The sequence below is a fragment of the Pristiophorus japonicus genome, chromosome 4, assembly GCF_044704955.1.
Source record: "Pristiophorus japonicus isolate sPriJap1 chromosome 4, sPriJap1.hap1, whole genome shotgun sequence".
Lineage (NCBI taxonomy): Eukaryota > Metazoa > Chordata > Chondrichthyes > Pristiophoridae > Pristiophorus > Pristiophorus japonicus.
In genome coordinates this window covers 157,692,115-157,709,714 of record NC_091980.1, presented here as the reverse complement: position 1 = coordinate 157,709,714, position 17,600 = coordinate 157,692,115, and the positions used below count along the sequence as shown (strand labels likewise).

Sequence of the window (17,600 nt, the reverse complement as noted above, 5' to 3'; positions counted from 1 at the left end):
TGCACACTTGTAAGACTGCTGTTTAGAACAGGTTCGATGGATTAACCCTTGGGTTCATGTATTGAGAAGCATTTTCAGCAAATAGAGTTGTAGGTGGTCTGGAGTGATGCGTTCAATCTGGGGCTGCAAAATAAAGTAATGGAGTTATTTGGGTAAGAGTGTAAAGCTTTGGTTCCAACTGACATTTACTTTTCTTCACCCAGAACTGGCAGGAAGGAGTTGATTTGTGCTCGGGGATATATCGGCACCTAACGGAGTATGTCCCTCTCGTGCATTGCTCAGGATCAGAAGCCAGGTCGCCTGAGGAAGAGCAGCCCTATGAAATCCTACTCCGAACCTTGGAGTGGTTTCTGTTTGGAGAAGCCCCAGCAGTTGGCTTTGCAAAGCTGGAACAAAACAATAGTTCTTCACAGCTCTGTGGCCGAGTTTTCAAAGGGGGAGAGACTACGTATTCCTGCCGGTGAGAAGTCGTGTAAATTGAGCGCAGCATTCTGCTCCTGGTCACTTCTTGCTGCTTTGTAAATGGCGTTCACCCTCTTGTGACTGACTGACTATATTCAGACTTTTTTTGCTTGTTTTTGCTGAACTCAAAGGCAGCTGAAATACTGTTACTTTCTGTAAAAGAAATACAGGAAAGAAGTTTTTTGCAGCGCATTTCACTATTTCAGAGCTCTTTACAGCCAATGAAGTACTTTTTGGAGTGTAGTCACTGTTGTAATGTAGGGAAACACGGCAGCCAATTTTCGCACAGCAAGCTCCCACACAGCAGTGTGATAATAACCAGATAATCTGTTTTTAATGATGTTGGTTGAGGGATAAATATTGGCCAGGATAATGGGGAGAACGCCCCTACTGTTCAAATAGTGCCATGGGATCATTTGCGTTCACTTAAGAGGGCAGATGGAGCCTGGGTTTAACTTCTCATCTGAAAGCTGGCACGTTTGACGGTGCTACAGATAGTTACGAACTTTTGCATGTCACCTTATTGACTTTAAAATTAATATCGTACTTCCTCATTATCTGAAGCCCTGCTGTATTTTATTGTGTATTGTAGCATTTTCAGGAAGAACATGTCTCTTCTGAGTGATTGCGATCAGGGTCATAATTCCATAATTCAAGTAAAGCTACTGTTTCTTAAATATAAACATGTTGCCAGCCAATCCCATCACATCATACGAAGCATCCACATGGCTGATTTGCCACCTTATCGAAACTTGCTGCTGTAATGTGTTGCAGTGATAGCACCCTCGCTTTCGAATCAGAAGGTCGTGGGTACAGTTCCCACTCCAGAGACATCAACACACAATCCAAGCTGAAACGACAGTACCTGTACCATAAAAATGAACAAACTCGCATTTATGTAGTGCCTTTCACGATCTCTGGACGTCCGAAATTGCTTTTCAACCAAATAAGTACTTCAGAAGTGCAGTCACTGCTGTAATCTAGGAAATACGGCAAATAATTTGCGCACAGCAGGATCTCACAAAAGCAATGAGATAATGACCAAATAACCTGCATGTGATGTTGGTTGAGGGGTAAATATTGGCCAGGACACTGGGGGAAGAACACACCTGCTCTGCTTTGAATCGTGCCATAGGATCTTTTACATCCACCTGAGGGCAGATGGGACCTTGGCTTAGCGTGCAGCTGGGGAGAGATGGGTGTAGGTGGGAGATGGGGATGAGAAGGGCACAGCAAGGGGCACCAACTAAATGATAAACATAAGTTGAAGCAACAGTTTCTTCCTTCCTGTAAAACCTACACCCACATTATCGGAAAGATGTGATTGCACTGGAAAGGGTGCAGAGGAGATTTACCAGGATGTTGCCAGGACTGGAGAATTTTAGCTATGAGCAAAGATTGGATAAGCTGGTTTTGTTTTCTTTGGAACAGAGGAGGCTGAGGGGAGACCTGATTGAGGTGTATAAAATTATGAGGGGCCTGGATAGAGTGGATAGGATGGACATATTTCCCTTAGCTGAGGGGCCAAGAACCAGGAGGCCATTGATAGATGGTTTAGAGGGGAAATTTCTTCACCCAGAGGGTGGTGGGGGTCTGGAACTCACTGCCTGAAAGGGTGGTAGAGGCAGAAACCCTCACCACATTTGAAAAGTAATTGGATGTGCACCTGAAGTGCTGTAACCTACAGGGCTATGGACCAAGAGCAGGAAAGTGGGATTAGGCTGGGTAGCTCTTTGTCGGCCGGCATGGACACGATGGGCCGAAATGGCCTCCTTCCGCGCTGTAAATTTTAATGATTCTATTTTTTGTTCCCCCTCCTATCCCATTCCAGTGGGATGGATGCGAAGAGTTAGCTGTGGTCACCGCCTTCCTTACAACATGTACACCAAACAAGGAGCAGGACTCCCCTTCCATACATTCACTAACAGACTCCTACAGCTGAGGGAGTGCTGCATGTCAGTGGTGATCACACCTCAAAAGTACTACTTTGGCTGTAAAGCACTCTAGGATGTCCTGAGATTGTGAAAGGCACTATAAAAATGCCAGTCCGTTCTTTCTAACACCTGGCCTCCACTCGGCACCTCTCCACAGCCAGGTCATTGGAACCTCAACAATGCAAGTACCAAGCTGTGCCAGCACACCACCCAACTGAACAGCATCTTGTTCCTCCGTAGCAGTGACCATTAACCGTTTGTATCTAAGCTTGATTTTTGTGGGTTGTGCGAGTGGTGAGCAAAGGTGTGCCAGGCTTCCAGTCAAGGAAATGTGCAATTGTGTTGTAACTTGCAGGTTGTGAAGATTGGGAGGATAGAGGCATCGCTGTAACCTGTGGTTTTATTTTCCTGTCGCTTTCCAAATAAGGGGCCTCGTACTTTCTCCTTTGTGAATCTGTGGAAAATTAATTCAAGCAGAGCAATATCAATGAGCCAGGAACTGTGCCATTCTGATGTTCCTGATTATAGAGTCAGCAGCTTGATGTTCAGGTGGCAGTAGTCCAGCTCCAAGCCACTAACTAGTCTGAGCAGGAACCAGAACCTAAGGCATTTCATAATGCATGTTCGTTATGGTAAATGGCAGCCTACACCAGTGTTAAAATGATTGCAAATAAACTGCAAGAATAAAGATGGTCATTTTACATGCTTCAAATAATGCAGTTGGCCAAAGGGTGCAGGGCAGGAAGTGAGAGAAATATTGACATTGTCGACCTTTGAGAAGGTGCAGAGGAGATTTGCCAGAATGGTACCTGGAATGAGAGACTTCAGTTACGTGGAGAGACTGAAGAAGCTGGGATTATTACCCTTGGAACAGAGAATGTTAAGGGGCAATTTAAAGGAGTTTTATTATGATCAAGTAGATGGGGCGAAACTGTTTGTCCTGGCAGGAGGGTCGGTAACCAGAGGGCATAGATTTAAGATAATTGGCAAAAGAAACCGGAGGGCAGCTGAGAGTGATTTTTGGCAGTGAGCTATGATCTGGAACGCACTGCCTGAAAGGCTGGTGGGCACAGATTCAACAGTAACTTTCAAAAGAGAATAGGATATATACTTGAAAGGGAAACATTTGCAGGGCTGTGGGGAAAGAGTGGAGGAGTGGGACTAATTGGACAGCTGTCACAGAGCTGGCAAAGGCACAATGGGTGAATGGCCTGCCCTGTTGTATGATTCTGTGACTCTATGGTTAGAAAGTGTTACAAATACGATCGATTTTAACACTTGGGTTTGTACCATTTCTGTTACAGAGACTGTGCAATAGATCCCACTTGTGTACTATGCATGGACTGTTTCCAAAACAGTGTTCACCGAAATCATCGGTACAAGGTATTGTATGTCTGCTCTGTTTTATTGCAACATTTAAATTTGATCAACGAGTTTGTGAAACGTTTCATACTATTTTCACTTGTCAGTGGAAGTATTTTTTTTTAAACAGTTCATTTTTGAGATGCAGGCTTTTGAGGGCAAGGCCAGCATTTGCTGCCCATCCCTAGTTGTCTTTGAACCGCTGAAGCCCGTGTGGTGAAGGTGCTCCTACAGTGCTGTTGGGTAGGGAGTTCCAGGATATTGACCCAGGTACAATGAAGGAACTGTGTCCAAGTCAGGATGGTGTGTGACTTGGAGCTATGCACATGGTCTCCTTGTCCTTCTAGGTGGTGGAGGTCATGGGTTTGGGTGGTGCAAAATTATAAGACTTTTTTAACAAATGAGTCTGAGTAGATATGTGTGCATTTGGTTTTGTGTCTGCTATTGTCACCTGCTGAGAGAATTAGCCAGGGATCATACTGGCTGGCAGCCTGACTGAACCTCCACATACCAGCACTGAAAAAGCCTGTCTAGAGCTCTGACTCCTCCACTAACCATTCATATTTTTTGTGGGACCACTGTACAAATGTATGCTACCATAGCACAGTTTTAGGGATTGGCTGTGATACTATTATATAGCTGAGCAGTTTTTGCTTTGAACTGGTGTCAAACACCAGGGTTTCTTTGTGCTATTTTGAGGCAATGAATTGTGCACTGGTGTAAGTCTGTTCGAATTGGTGCAACCTTATCAGAATGGTAACGTGCTAATAGCACTCAATTCTCTGATGCCGGAGCTTCTGCGATAATTATTCACATCTGATGACAATTAGAGCGAATGCAGGAAGCGCATAAGTAACAGGACCAGAAAACTATGTTTTGGATAAGTGCAGCTCCATCAACACTCTAAGCTCGACACCATCCAGGACAGAGCAGCCTGCTTGATTGGCACCACCTTAAACATTCACTCCCTCCACCACCGGCACACCGTGGCTGCAGTGTGCACCATCTACAAGATGCACTGCAGCAACTCGCCAAGGCTTCTTCGGCAGCACCTCCCAAACCCGCGAAGGACAAGGGCAGCAGGCGCATGGGAACGCCACCATCTGCAAGCTCCCCTCCAAGTCGCACACCATCCTGACTTGAAAATATATCAGCCGTTCCTTCGTCTTTGCTGGGTCAAAATCCTGGAACTCCCTCCCTCACAGCACTGTGGGAGTACCTTCACCACACGGACTGCAGTAGTTCAAGAAGGCGACTCGCCTCCACCTTCTTGACGGCAATTAGGGATGGGCAATAAATGCTGGCCTTGCCAGTGATGCCCACATCCCATGAACAAATTAAAAAAGGTGCCATTTAAAGGGATGCAGGCAATTAAAAGGAAGTTGCAAAATAAGCAAACATAATACTTACAGCCTTTGGGAATAGTGTAAACAGTAATTCAGCTCATTGGCAGCTGCTGCCAAGGCTGAAGGGACAGAGGGCAAAAATGATGGGAAGGCAAATGCCTGAGAAGCCCTACACCTCGCCCCCCTCTCCTCCCCCACCCCCCCCGCCCTTTGGCAGTGGAACTGAAGGTGGTGCCCCATGAAGTGGATGGAAGGATGGCAGTCCTGTCTCTCACTGAATGGCACATTCCCCATAAGTCAGCATGCCTGCAAGGCCGAGGAAGCAGGCTGCAGCTGTCACTGGTTGGTAGCAGATGCCACAGCTCCACCTCTGGTCCTCTACTGACTTGGGCCCTGTGAAGATGGTCAGCGCGGTTGGTGCCAGGACGGTGTGACCATGCTCGGCAGGTGTGGCCAGTGGCTTTGTTGGCTGTTGATCACTCTGGCTTGCCTTTCTTGCAGTGCCGCATCCCACATAAACGCTAGTCAGACGTTCACTCATTAAACTTGTATTTCTACAGTGCCTTTCATAACCTCAATGTCCCCAAGTGCTTCACAGCCAATTTAATACTTTTGGAGTGTAGTCATTGTTGTAATGTAGGAAAAGCGGCAGCCAATTTGCGCACAGCAAGCTCCCACAAATTGATAATGATGAGGTAATATGTATTAGAGATGTTGCTTCAGGGGTAAATATTGGCCAGGGCACTAGGCGAACTCCGCTACTTGTCTTCAAAATAGTGTTATGGGATCTTTTACATCCATCTGAGGGACAGACAGGATCTTGGTCATAAAAGGCATGTTGTTTTTCAAAATATTTGATTCCAGTGTGTGGGTGAACCACACACACCAGTTGGGCTTCTGGTTCTGTGCCCAGTTTGCTCTGACTTAGCTGATCACTGGCAGAGCTGAAGTGATGAGTGCTAAAATTGGCCCCAGTGTTCCATATCAAATTGTATGCGATGTGTTGCTACATGAAGGTAATTCCATGAGGAGCGTTCATTTTCTGAACAGTTGCTATGGTATGAGTGTGTTTTTTGTGTGTAGGGCGGGGAATCGTAACTTTGCTTTCTGCACTTGGGCCATTCACGTACTGTAACCGGTTTTTAGGACACTGCCTGTGCGTGTGCGCGGAGTGTGCGGAGACAACGGCTGGAGATGTCCCCTGACTGCACAGCGAAGATGGAAAACTATGAGGGGTATCGGGTATCTTTTACCATTTTGTGTTTTATGTTGGAGTCTCAGTCAAGACCATGCCAGTTTTCTTGCAACTTTTTTTAAACGGATGTTGCTGCAGCATTTAATACACTGTTTGCTTTGTATGTTGAAGATGAATTCTTCCTACGGAGGAGGGTTTTGTGACTGCGGAGACATTGAAGCCTGGAAGACTGGGCCCGCTTGTAAAAAGCATGAACATGGTGCATCAGAGGACACTGCGGTAAGATGTTTTTGCAGCAGCATTTGTTTTTTTTTATTGATTGTAGCTTGTCTGGTGATGACCAGATAGATCAATTAAAATTAGTTCTCTGTGCTCTTTATTCCCCACCCTCCCCTTTAATGTTTTGTTCCCAGTTAATTACATTGGGGCGGTGAAAATCACATTTGTTACCATGGAAATTATATCTAACCATGCATCAATATAATCCTTCAAAGCACATGGAGAATGATTAGATTGCTAGTATGGCTTTTAAACTCTGGGTTTTCATGCGTATAATATTGCTGTAGTTTGAACTTGGATTTAACATTTATTAATTTGTAAAACTTTTTCATTCAATATCCACATACAAACAGAACATAATATGCTTCTATCTTCACGGATGGTTACTGATTTAGAAAGTGTACCGTTTAAATGTTTCTGTGCTGGCCAAGTTAGGTGCTAAGAACAAGCAAATAACATGTCTTGCCCACAGCCCACCGTTAACAAAGTCTGGCAGATGTATCTTTTATGACAGCTGGCTGTGAGAGACTTGGGCTGTGAGAGATAGCAGCTGAAGATCAATATAAAAGCAGCTTAAGCTATATTGATCCCTTTTCCTGGACACATCTTCAATCTTCTATCCCTCCTGAGATGGTCTCAGGCTTGGGCTGATAGGTGGCAAGTAACATTCGCGTCACTCAAGTGTCAGGCAATGACTATCTCCAACAAGAGAGTCTGACCACAGCCCCTTGACATTCAACGGCATTACCATCGCCGAATCCCCCACCATCAACATCCTGGGGGTTGCCATTGGCCAGAAACTTAACTGGACCAGCCACATAAATAAATACTGTGGCAACAAGAGCAAGTCAGAGGCTGGGTATTCTGCGGCGAGTGTCTCACCTGACTCCCCAAAGCCTTTCCACCATCTACATGGCACATGTCAGGAACACTCTCCACTTGCCTGGATGAGTGCAGCTCCAACAGCACTCGAAGCCCGACACCATCCAGGACAAAGCAGCCCGCTTGATTGGCACCCCATCCACCACCTTAAACATTCACTCCCTCCACCACCAGTGCACCGTGGCTGCAGTGTGCACCACCTACAACTCGCCAAGGCTTCTTCGGCAGCACCTCCCAAACCCGCGACCACTTACCACCCTAAGGACAAGTGCAGCAGGCGCATGGCAACACCGCCACCTCCAAGTTCCCCTTCAAGTCACACACCATCCTGACTTGGAAATAGATCGTTGTTCCTTTGTCATCGTCGCTGGGTCAAAGTCCTGGAACTCCCTCCCCAACAGCACTGTGGGAGAACCTTCACCACACGGACTGCAGCGGTTCAAGACGACGACTCATTGCCATCTTCTCAAGGGTAATTAGGAATGGGCAATAAATGCCGGCCTTACCAGCTACGCCCACATCCCATGAACAATTTTTAAAAAAATTGTGCATCAGCACTTTGAAAAGCTTGACCTCCATTAATTACAGATTTGATCATCAGTTTGATAGATTAATGTTATTAGGAAAGTTATGACTTTCTTTGCACCCTAATGTTGGCATATTTTGTGGTTGATGTTTTAACAGCATCTTGATTTGCTGAATGTCCTTTCCAGTTTTTGACCCACTGTGATATACTTTGGTTGAATTTTTCTCATTTCATCTGGTCATCTGCAGCTGCTGTTTTTAAGATTTATGCTTAATGTCGTGGACCCTTTCCAGTGACTGATACTCGTGATATCTGCTTGAGCTGTCTTCTAATGTTACACAACTTCCAAGGGTGTGAAGCTTATTTCGGGCTCAATACGGAGGATTGACTTGACTGTGCCATTCACCGAAAGGCTGTCTGTAAGAATGTTCAAACTTAGTTTCCGAGGTGTAAGCAGGCACTGAATGCCGGGTCTCCATTTTCCAGTTGCACATCACTCAAAAGGTCCAACTGAAGACATGGAATGCTGGCAAGAATAATCGGAATCGTACAATACAGATGGAGGCCATTCGGCCCATCTTGTCTGTGCCGGCTCTTTGAAAGAGCTGTCCAATTAGTACCACGCCATTGCCCTCTCCCCATAGCTCTGCAAATATTTCCTTTTCAAGTATTTGTCCAAGTCCCCTTTGAAAGTTGTCATGTATTTCACCATCTTGCAATGACAATAGTTATGTAACTGTAACTCATGCACACTGTATCTGTACCCTTGAAATGCACACCCTGACCACAGGGGGTGAGCTTGCGGGAGACACTCCTCACCTGGGTTTCCAGGTATAAAAGGGGAGGTCCCACCCAGGGTCAGCACTCCTTGGTCCTGAGAATAAAGTGAAGGTCACAGAGTGACCGTGTCTGATATATACATGCCTCGTGTAAGTTTGTAACAAGGTGCAGAGACACTACAAAAGTTACTATTGAATTCTGGTGCTCTGGTTACTGACACTCTTGCCAATGGAAACAGCTTCTCCCTATTTACTCTCATGAAAGCCCTTCTTGATTTTGAACACCTGTACCAAATCTCCCCTTAACCTTCTCTGCACTAAGGAAAACAATCCCAGCTTCTCTAGTCTCTTTCCTTCCCCCCCCCCCAAAGCAGAAGTCCGTCTACTTGATGTTCCAAAGATGTGCTACATTACATTCTGCGCTGACTCTTGTGTTTGGGGAAAAGGCATCCGGCTGTCCCAGGACTTAAACCTATTGCAACATTAATCAACAAGTCCATTCTAATAAGATATTTTTTATAGTGAACTGGTGCCACTGGGTTCCTGAAATGCAAGTCTTGCACAACTAATTATTAGTCAAATGTAAACCCACTGGGACTTATTAAAGTGGTATCCTGGAAGACCCACTAAAAACAGCTGTTCAAGGCAACTGATTTAGTGACTCCGGTCAGTCTTGCATTTGATTTTCAGCCAGTCTCTCTCGGCCTGTGCTGCAGGAACCTGATGATCCAAAACCCGGCTGCCCGTGTCCTAACTCTCACCAAGTCCTGCTCACCCATCATCCCTGTGCTCACTGACCTACATTGACTCCTGGTAAAGCAACGCCTTGATTTCAATATTCTCATCCTTGTTTACAAATCCCTCCATGGCCTCACCCTTTCCAGAATGGCAGGCAGTGACTAGTAGAGTGCCGCAGGGTTCAGTGCTGGGACCCCAGCTCTTTACAATATACATTAACGATTTAGATGAAGGAATTGATTGTAATATCTACAAGTTTGCAGACGACACTAAACTGGGTGGCGGTGTGAGCTGTGAGGAGGACGCTAAAAGGCTGCAGGGTGACTTGGACAGGTTAGATGAGTGGGCAAATGCATGGCAGATGCAGTATAATGTGGATAAATGTGAGGTTATCCATTTTGGGGGCAAAAACACAAAGGCAGAATATTATCTGAATGGCGGCAGATTAGGAAAAGGAGAGGTGTAACGAGACCTGGGTGTCATGGTTCATCAGTCATTGAAAGTTGGCACGCAGGTACAGCAGGTGGTGAAGGCAAATGGTATGTTGGCCTTCATAGCTCGGGGATTTGAGTATAGGAGCAGGGAGATCTTACTGCAGTTGTACATGGCCTTGGTGAGGCCTCACCTGGAATATTGTGTTCAGTTTTGGTCTCCTAATCTGAGGAAGAGCGTTCTTGCTATTGAGGGAGTGCAGCGAAGGTTCACCAGACTGATTCCCGGGATGGCAGGACTGACATATGAGGAGAGACTGGATCGACTGGGCCTTTATTCACTGGAGTTTAGAAGGATGAGAGGGGATCTCATCGAAACATATAAGATTCTGACGGGACTGGACAGGTTAGATGCAGGAAGAATGTTCCCGATGTTGGGGAAGCCCAGAACCAGGGGACATAGTCTTAGGATAAGGGGTAGGCCATTTAGGACTGAGATGAGGGGAAACTTCTTCACTCAGAGAGTTGTTAACCTATGGAATTCCCTGCCGCAGAGAGTTGTTGATGCTAGTTCATTGGATATATTCAAGAGGGAGTTAGATATGGCCCTTACGGCTAAGGGGATCAAGGGGTATGGAGAGAAAGCAGGAAAGGGGTACTGAGGTGAATGATCAGCCATGATCTTATTGAATGGCGGTGCAAGCTCGAAGGGCCAAATGACGTAATCCTGCACCTATTTTCTATGTTTCTATGTTTCACCCCTCCCTATCTCTGTAATCTCCTCCAGCCCCACAACCCCTCCACCCCCCCCCCCCAAAGATGTCTGCGCTCCTCTAATTCTGCCCTCTTGAGCCTCCCTGATTATAATTGATCAACCATTGGTGGCTGTGCCTTCTGTTGCCTGGCCCTCGAGGTGTGGAACTCCCTGCCTAAACCTCTCCGCCTCTCTACCTCTCTTTCCTCCTTAAAACCTACCTCTGTGACCAACCTGCACTAAGTTCTACTTGTACGGCTCGGTGTCAAATTTTTTATCTCCTAATACTCCTGTAAACGCCTTGGGTACGTTTCACTACATTAAAGGCGCTATATAAATACAAGTTTTTGCAGCAGCACTGGTCTCCCAGCAATATCAAAGTGCCATCCAACCTCCTTGTGCAAGTAGTGTTGCCATCTTTGGTTGGATGTATTCCAGGTGGTTTTATCAGTTGACTCCCGCCATCAACAATGCTGCATAGTCGAGCAGTTTCTCCCTCCCACACCTCATTTCTAATATTTCTTTAACTAAAATAAGTGTTCAAAGAAAATAAAAAAATATAATTTAAAAAAAACAGCCCTATGATTTCCCTCCCGCATAAGCTCGCCGCACTGTCCAGGAGGTTAATGTTCAATTCCTGGAGACTCGAGAGCAATGCTGGACGGTTGGCCACCCTACTTACAAGTGTGCTACTAACTAGGCATTTATATACAATATGCAGCTTTAGAGAGAGAGAGAGACTTGGATTTATATAGCGCCTTTCATTACCACCAGACGCCTCAAAACACTTTGCAATTAAGTACTTTTGGAGTGTAGTCACTCTTGTAATGTAGGTAGCAATTTGTGCACAGCAAACTATGATAATCTGTTTTTTGTCATGTTGATTGGCCAGGACACAGGGGATAACTCCCCTGCTCTTCTTCGAAATAGTACCCTTTTACGTCCACTTGAGAGAGCAGATGGGGCCTCGGTTTAACATCTCATCCGAAAGACGGCATCTCCAACAGTGCAGTGCTCCCTCTGCACTGCACTGGAGTGTCAACCTAGATTTTTTTTGTGGTTAAGTCCCTGGAGTGGGATTTGAACCCACCAGCTTCCGACTCCAAGGCGAGAGTGCCACCCACTGAGCCACGGCTGACAGAGCTCTGTTGGTGGGGATGTTGGTCTTCTACCTTTAGGGCCACAAGCACATCAAAGCTACAACTGAGAACTGGGAAGCTACTTGCACAGTGACTGGGATGCAAGTGTGAGGCAGACTTGGGAGTTGGGTGCCATATGACTGTACTGATGTGTTGCTGCAGAGTACACTGTAATTTACCCATGGCCTCCAATTTTGGACAAAAAATGGGCCTTGTTTAACTTATTTAAATCCACTGGCTTGGTTTCTTTTTGGCATTATTACTGAGGTATGAGATTGGCTCTGCTCTCCAGCATCTCTCGATGTGGGTATGGCATTAACAGTAACAGCATCAATCAGGAAGCCAGCAGAGTACATAACTTTTTAAACACATGGCAAGTGAAATGAAAAGTGCTTTGGTGAACAATATTCTAGAATAAAGCCATTCAATTATTAGTCTGATTGTGGAATGATTTCTGCTAAGTTTATTTTCTCTCTACATGAAAGATGAGCGGATGGCTCAATTGTTTTCCGAAGTCGCGCATGTTGCTCAGGGTTACAAATTCAGTACTGCCGTGGATACCACCTTGGATTCTGTGGCGTAAGTCTCTCCCTTAAGTGATCTGAGCTAAAACTATGACCTGAAACTCTTTTTGACCTGAACCAGATATTTGTCTATCACACATGTATTGTAGTCCACACCACTTATACTGCCTGTGCTTATGACAACAGCTGCCTACATCTGGCAAATGGCACTAACCATTTGCCATTACCAATGGAGTCAATTGCAAAGGCAGCACTTAACATATTAACCATGCCACTGAGGTGCACCAAAAGAGAGAGGAACAAAATAGAGGTTGTCTTGCCAGAAAGTTGGAAAATAATTGGCTGAACTCTTGCATCTATAAAAATATTTTCCAACTTTCTGGCAAGACAACCTCTATTTTGCTCTTCTCTCCTTTGGTGCACCTAAGTTGCTTAAAATGGTCTGTTATCAATCGTAGAAGTAATTAAAATGAAACAGTTTGCTTACTCCTGGCTTCTAAGGCGGCCAGAACTGCCGCAACCTCTGCTACGTGGGAATTGTTTGTTTGAAACTTGTAAGACATCAGTTGCTGAAAAAAAAACCCGTTTAAATTTAATTCAAATGACGCAGAGCTTTCACCGTAATTAGGATAATTGCTGTTTATCGTGGCTCTCAGTAATTGAGAGCAGTAATTTGACTTTGAAGGATGCATGTACTTTTACTTATCTTTATCTTTCATCTGAACCATGTTCAAGGCTGCGGGCTCTGAAACGTGAAGTGCAAGCCTGTTTCTGACCATTTTCTGCACCAGTATTGACGGTTTATTTTTGCGCAATTCTTTATTATTTGGAACTGGTGGTGTTGATTTTAAAATTCTCATCCTTAATTTCATATTCCGTGGTTTCACCCTCCCATCCCTGTAATCTCTTCCAGCCTACAACCCTCCGGTCTCTATGCTCCACCAACTCTGACCTCTTGTGCATTCTCCACTTCCACCATTGGTGGCCATGCCTTCAGCCACCTAGGCTCCAAGCTCTGGAATTCCCTCCCCAAATCTCTGCCTCTCCTTCTTCACAACGCTGCTTAAAACCTACCTCCTTGTCCTACTGTCTCATGCTTTTGCTCTATCAATTTTCGCTTGAAGTGCCTTTAAACTTTTATTACATGAAAGGCGCAATATAATTCTAAGTTGTTTGTTAAAAGAATGCCTTATTTGAGAGGCAGAATAGGAACTGTATTCGATTCTTATGATTCATTTCAGGGAAACATTTTCCTATAACTATATTCATGTTTGTATTCGTTACATTTTATTATTATTGCTCAAGCTCAAAGTATACAGTTAACTGACATCTGTCTTAACACACTTTTAATTTCTAAGAAATAGCTTAACATCTCATAACATGCAGTAAAGTATCACAATCAGTCACATGCACTTTGATCGCTACCTCACCCTTTAGTAGAAGAAATGCCCTCTAGCTGGTATGTGATGCAGATAAGATTAAGTTGGCGATTGGTGCAGTGAAGAGAGTGCTTCGGAAGTTCAACACTGTTGGGACAAAGTTGAGGGAAATGTACTCTGCATCTGATGTGTGCTGTGCCTGAACTCCGAGTGTTCCATGAGCTAACTTTCCAGATCTCTGGCTATCTCTCCTGTTTCAATTTTCCCACCAGGTTGCAAGGGGGATGGAGTATAAAAGTAGGGAAGTCCTGCTACAACTGTACAGGGCGTTGGTGAAACCACACCTGGAGTACTGCGTAGAGTATTGGTCTCCTTTATTTAAGGAGGGATATACTTGCATTGGAGGCAGTTCAGAGAAGGTTCACTTGCTTGATTCCTGAGATGAAGGGATTGTCTTATGAAGAAAGGTTGAGCAATTTGGGCCTAAACTCATTGGAGTTTAGAAGAATGAGAGATGATCTTATTGAAACATATAAGATTCTGAGGGTGCAGAGAGGATATTTCCCCTCGTGGGGGAATCTAGAACTAAGGGGGCTTAGTTTCAGAATAAGGGGTCGCCCATTTAAAACGGAAATGAGAAGGAATTTCTTCTGAGGTTTGTGAGTCTTTGGAATTCTCTATCCTGGAGAGCTGTGGAGGCTGGGTCACTGGATATATTTAAGATGGAGATAGACAAATTTTTGAACGCTGAGGGAGCCAAGGGTTATGGGGAACAGGCAGGGAAGTGGAATTGAGGCCAAGATCAATCAGCCATGACCTTATTGAATGGTAGAGCAGGCTTGTGGGGCCAAATGGCCGCCTCCTGCTCCTATTATGTTATGTTGCCACCTCCCACATCACTGACATAACTGAAGTGATGAATGGCATTTCTATGATCGAGGTGCATTATCTCTCCTTGCCCCTGTCAACTTCCTGCAGCCTTTGACACAGTTGATCACACCATCCTTTTCCACCAGCTTTTCTCTGTTGTCCAGCTCAGTCAGACTGCCCTTGCTCGGTTCCACTTGTATATATTAGATCGTAGCCAGAGCATCCCTATCAATAGCTTCTCTTCACCTTGAGTTCCTCGAGGATTTTTACTTTGTCCCCCCTTCTCTTCCTCACCTACATGCTGCCTCTTGGTAACATCATTTGCAGACATGGGATCAGCTGATACTCAGCTCTACTTCATCACCACTTCAGCTGGCCCCTCCGTTGCCTTTGTGCTATCAGAAACTCACATCTATACAGTGCCTTTAACATAGAAAAATGTCCCATGGTCTAATAATTAAAAAAAAAAATAGATGCAGAGCCAAAGCAGGAGATGGGAGGGGATCATGCTGGGTAGAGTGGTACCTGGCACAGCTTAATTTATTTTGACCAATAGCCAGTAGTCTGGCATAGAGATTTGGATTGAAGCTTGTTCTGCAGAGTGATTGATAAGAACATAAGAAATAGGAGCAGGAGTCGGCCATTTGGCTCCTCGAGCCTGCTCCGCCATTCAATAAGATCAGGGCTCAACAGATCATGGACTGAGCTCCACTTCCCTGGTCGCTCCCCATAAGCCAATCGCTCAAAAATCTGTCCATCTCCGCCTTAAATATATTCAATGTCCCAGCTTCCACAGCTCTCTTGGGGCAGAGAATTTCACAGATTTACAACCCTCTGAGAGAAGAAATTCCTCCTCTCTCAGTTTTAAACGGGCAGTCCCTTATTCTATGGGGTCAAGTTTCGGCCTGAGTTCCTATTTTTTTTGAGCAACTAGTTTAGAATGGAGTATCTTAGAAATTGCAATTCTCGGCATTTAGTTTGCTCCAGTTCTAGTCAGTTAGAACAGTTTCATTTTAGAACAGACTTTTTTTTCAAAAGGGGACGTGTCCGGCCACTTTGGCCTGTTTCGTAAGTTTAGGCAGCGAAAACTTACTCCAAACTATCATAGCTCAGAAAAACCTTGCCCACACTTAGAGAGAGAGACACACGGTGGGGGTGGGGGGAGGGGGGCAGGCAGGCTGCGGACCTGAACTGGGGGGCTGGGAGCCAGAGCATAAGATGAAGAGGAGGGAGGCCCGAGTCCGATCTTCGCCGCCCCAGCGAGCCCATTCGACCAGAGCTGGGGCGGCGTGCTTCGGGCCCCTCCCACGCAGCCCCGGCGGCCTGGATCTATTGCACATGTGCGCACACTCTAGCGCGCATGTGCAGAGGTCCCGGCACTGTTTTCAGCGCCGGGACCTGGCTCCGCCCCCCACAGCTTGTGCTGCGCTGTACCAAGGGCCTGGAACATTCTAGCAGTGGAGAGAATACTGAGGTAAATTTTAGGCCCGGTTTTGAGCGCGGAAATCTTGCGGGGCTGCGCCGTTCTAAGCGCGGCCCGAAACTTGACCCCTCTGCCCCCTAGTTTTAGTTTCCCCTATGAGTGGAAATATCCTCTCTGCATCTACCTTGTCCAGCCCCCTCATTATCTCATATGTTTCAATAAGATCACACCTCATTCTAATGAACTCCAATGAGTATAGGCCCAACCTACTCAACCTATCTTCATAAGTCAACCCCCTCATCTCCAGAATCAACCTCGTGAACCTTCTCTGAACAGCCTCCAATGCAAGTATATCCTTCCTTAAATACGGAGACCAAAACTGTACGCAGTACTCCAGGTGTGGCCTCACCAATACCCTGTACAGTTGTAGCAGGACTTCTCTGCTTTTATACTCTATCCCCCTTGCAATAAAGGCCAACATTCCATTTGCCTTCCTGATTACTTGCTGTACCTGCATACTAACTTTGTGTTTCATGCATAATGGCCCCCAGGTCCCTCTGAACAAGCACTTTGCAATTTAGTACTACCAGTGAGTGTAGTTTAATGACAGGAGTAAATAATTGCTAGTAGTTTTAAGTTTTTAATTTTTCAATGTTGGTGTGTGTATGGAGCACTAAATTCTCCTCTGCTCCCCTTTCCTTTTGTGAGAAATTGACAGTGTTCCAGAGTAAAAGCAATTAAAATACAGCTCCATAATAAACTGGAGACATCTGCTGTAAACAATTGAATCAGATTTTCCTGGAACATTTCCCAAAATAGAGATGTCACGTAAACAATTCCCAGCCCATGCAGATTACATCTTGCAACACGCATGCTTTTCAGTCACAATCTTTTTACAGATATCAGAGTTGATGCAATTTGAATCAGATTTGTATATACCTTTTGGATTTAACCAGTCAATGAAATTATTGTGATATTGCACTGAAAATATATTCACATTCTTTACAATTTCATTACATTAGGCCAGATGCATACCAAGACTTACCCAGAGAAAAATTAATCATTTAGGAAAATGATACAACTTAATTGGACTTACAACCACTTAGAAAATATTGACCAAGTTGTTACTTGTTTCATCCGAATTTGACACAAGTCAAAAATGATACGACTATTCACCCTAGCTTTACTGCTCTTCTGCTATGGTGCCCTGCCTCATTCTGATATATTTTCCTCTGTTAGGCCACCTGACTGTTTGTTCCAAACACAAGAAGAGTTTCTCAGTTTAACGGGACTTGCCAACACTACAGCACTCCCTTGGTACTGCACTGGGGAGTGTCACCTTGGAGTAAGTGCTGAAGTGGGACTTGAACCATGACCTTCTGGCATGAGTTGGAGGGTTGTTGTACTGGGGCTGGTGGCACCCACGGTTTTCTCTTGCCGATTGGTGAAGTTGCCTGCAGTATACAGAGCAGACTTAACAAAAAGGAAGACTGTGCTTTAAATATTCAGAGCTGTGTTGCTTCCTCCACACACCGCGGTGTGTGCAAGTGGCTACGCCCTGAAATTAAACTCGACCA

General features: G+C 45.2%; 1 protein-coding gene across 2 annotated transcripts in view; it reads left to right on the top strand.

Moving 5' to 3' along the window:
• ubr1 (ubiquitin protein ligase E3 component n-recognin 1) overlaps positions 1–17,600 on the top strand; it is a 171,852-nt gene that overhangs the window by 19,922 nt on the left and 134,330 nt on the right. For both annotated transcript variants that reach the window (XR_011593045.1, XM_070878717.1), the window contains exons 2-4: positions 204–460; positions 3,701–3,779; positions 6,471–6,578. Coding sequence is in view for 1 of the 2 variants with exons in the window: in XM_070878717.1 (XP_070734818.1) it covers positions 204–460; positions 3,701–3,779; positions 6,471–6,578 (444 nt within the window). In the remaining variant the exon portion in view is untranslated. The remainder of the gene's footprint in view (positions 1–203; positions 461–3,700; positions 3,780–6,470; positions 6,579–17,600) is intronic.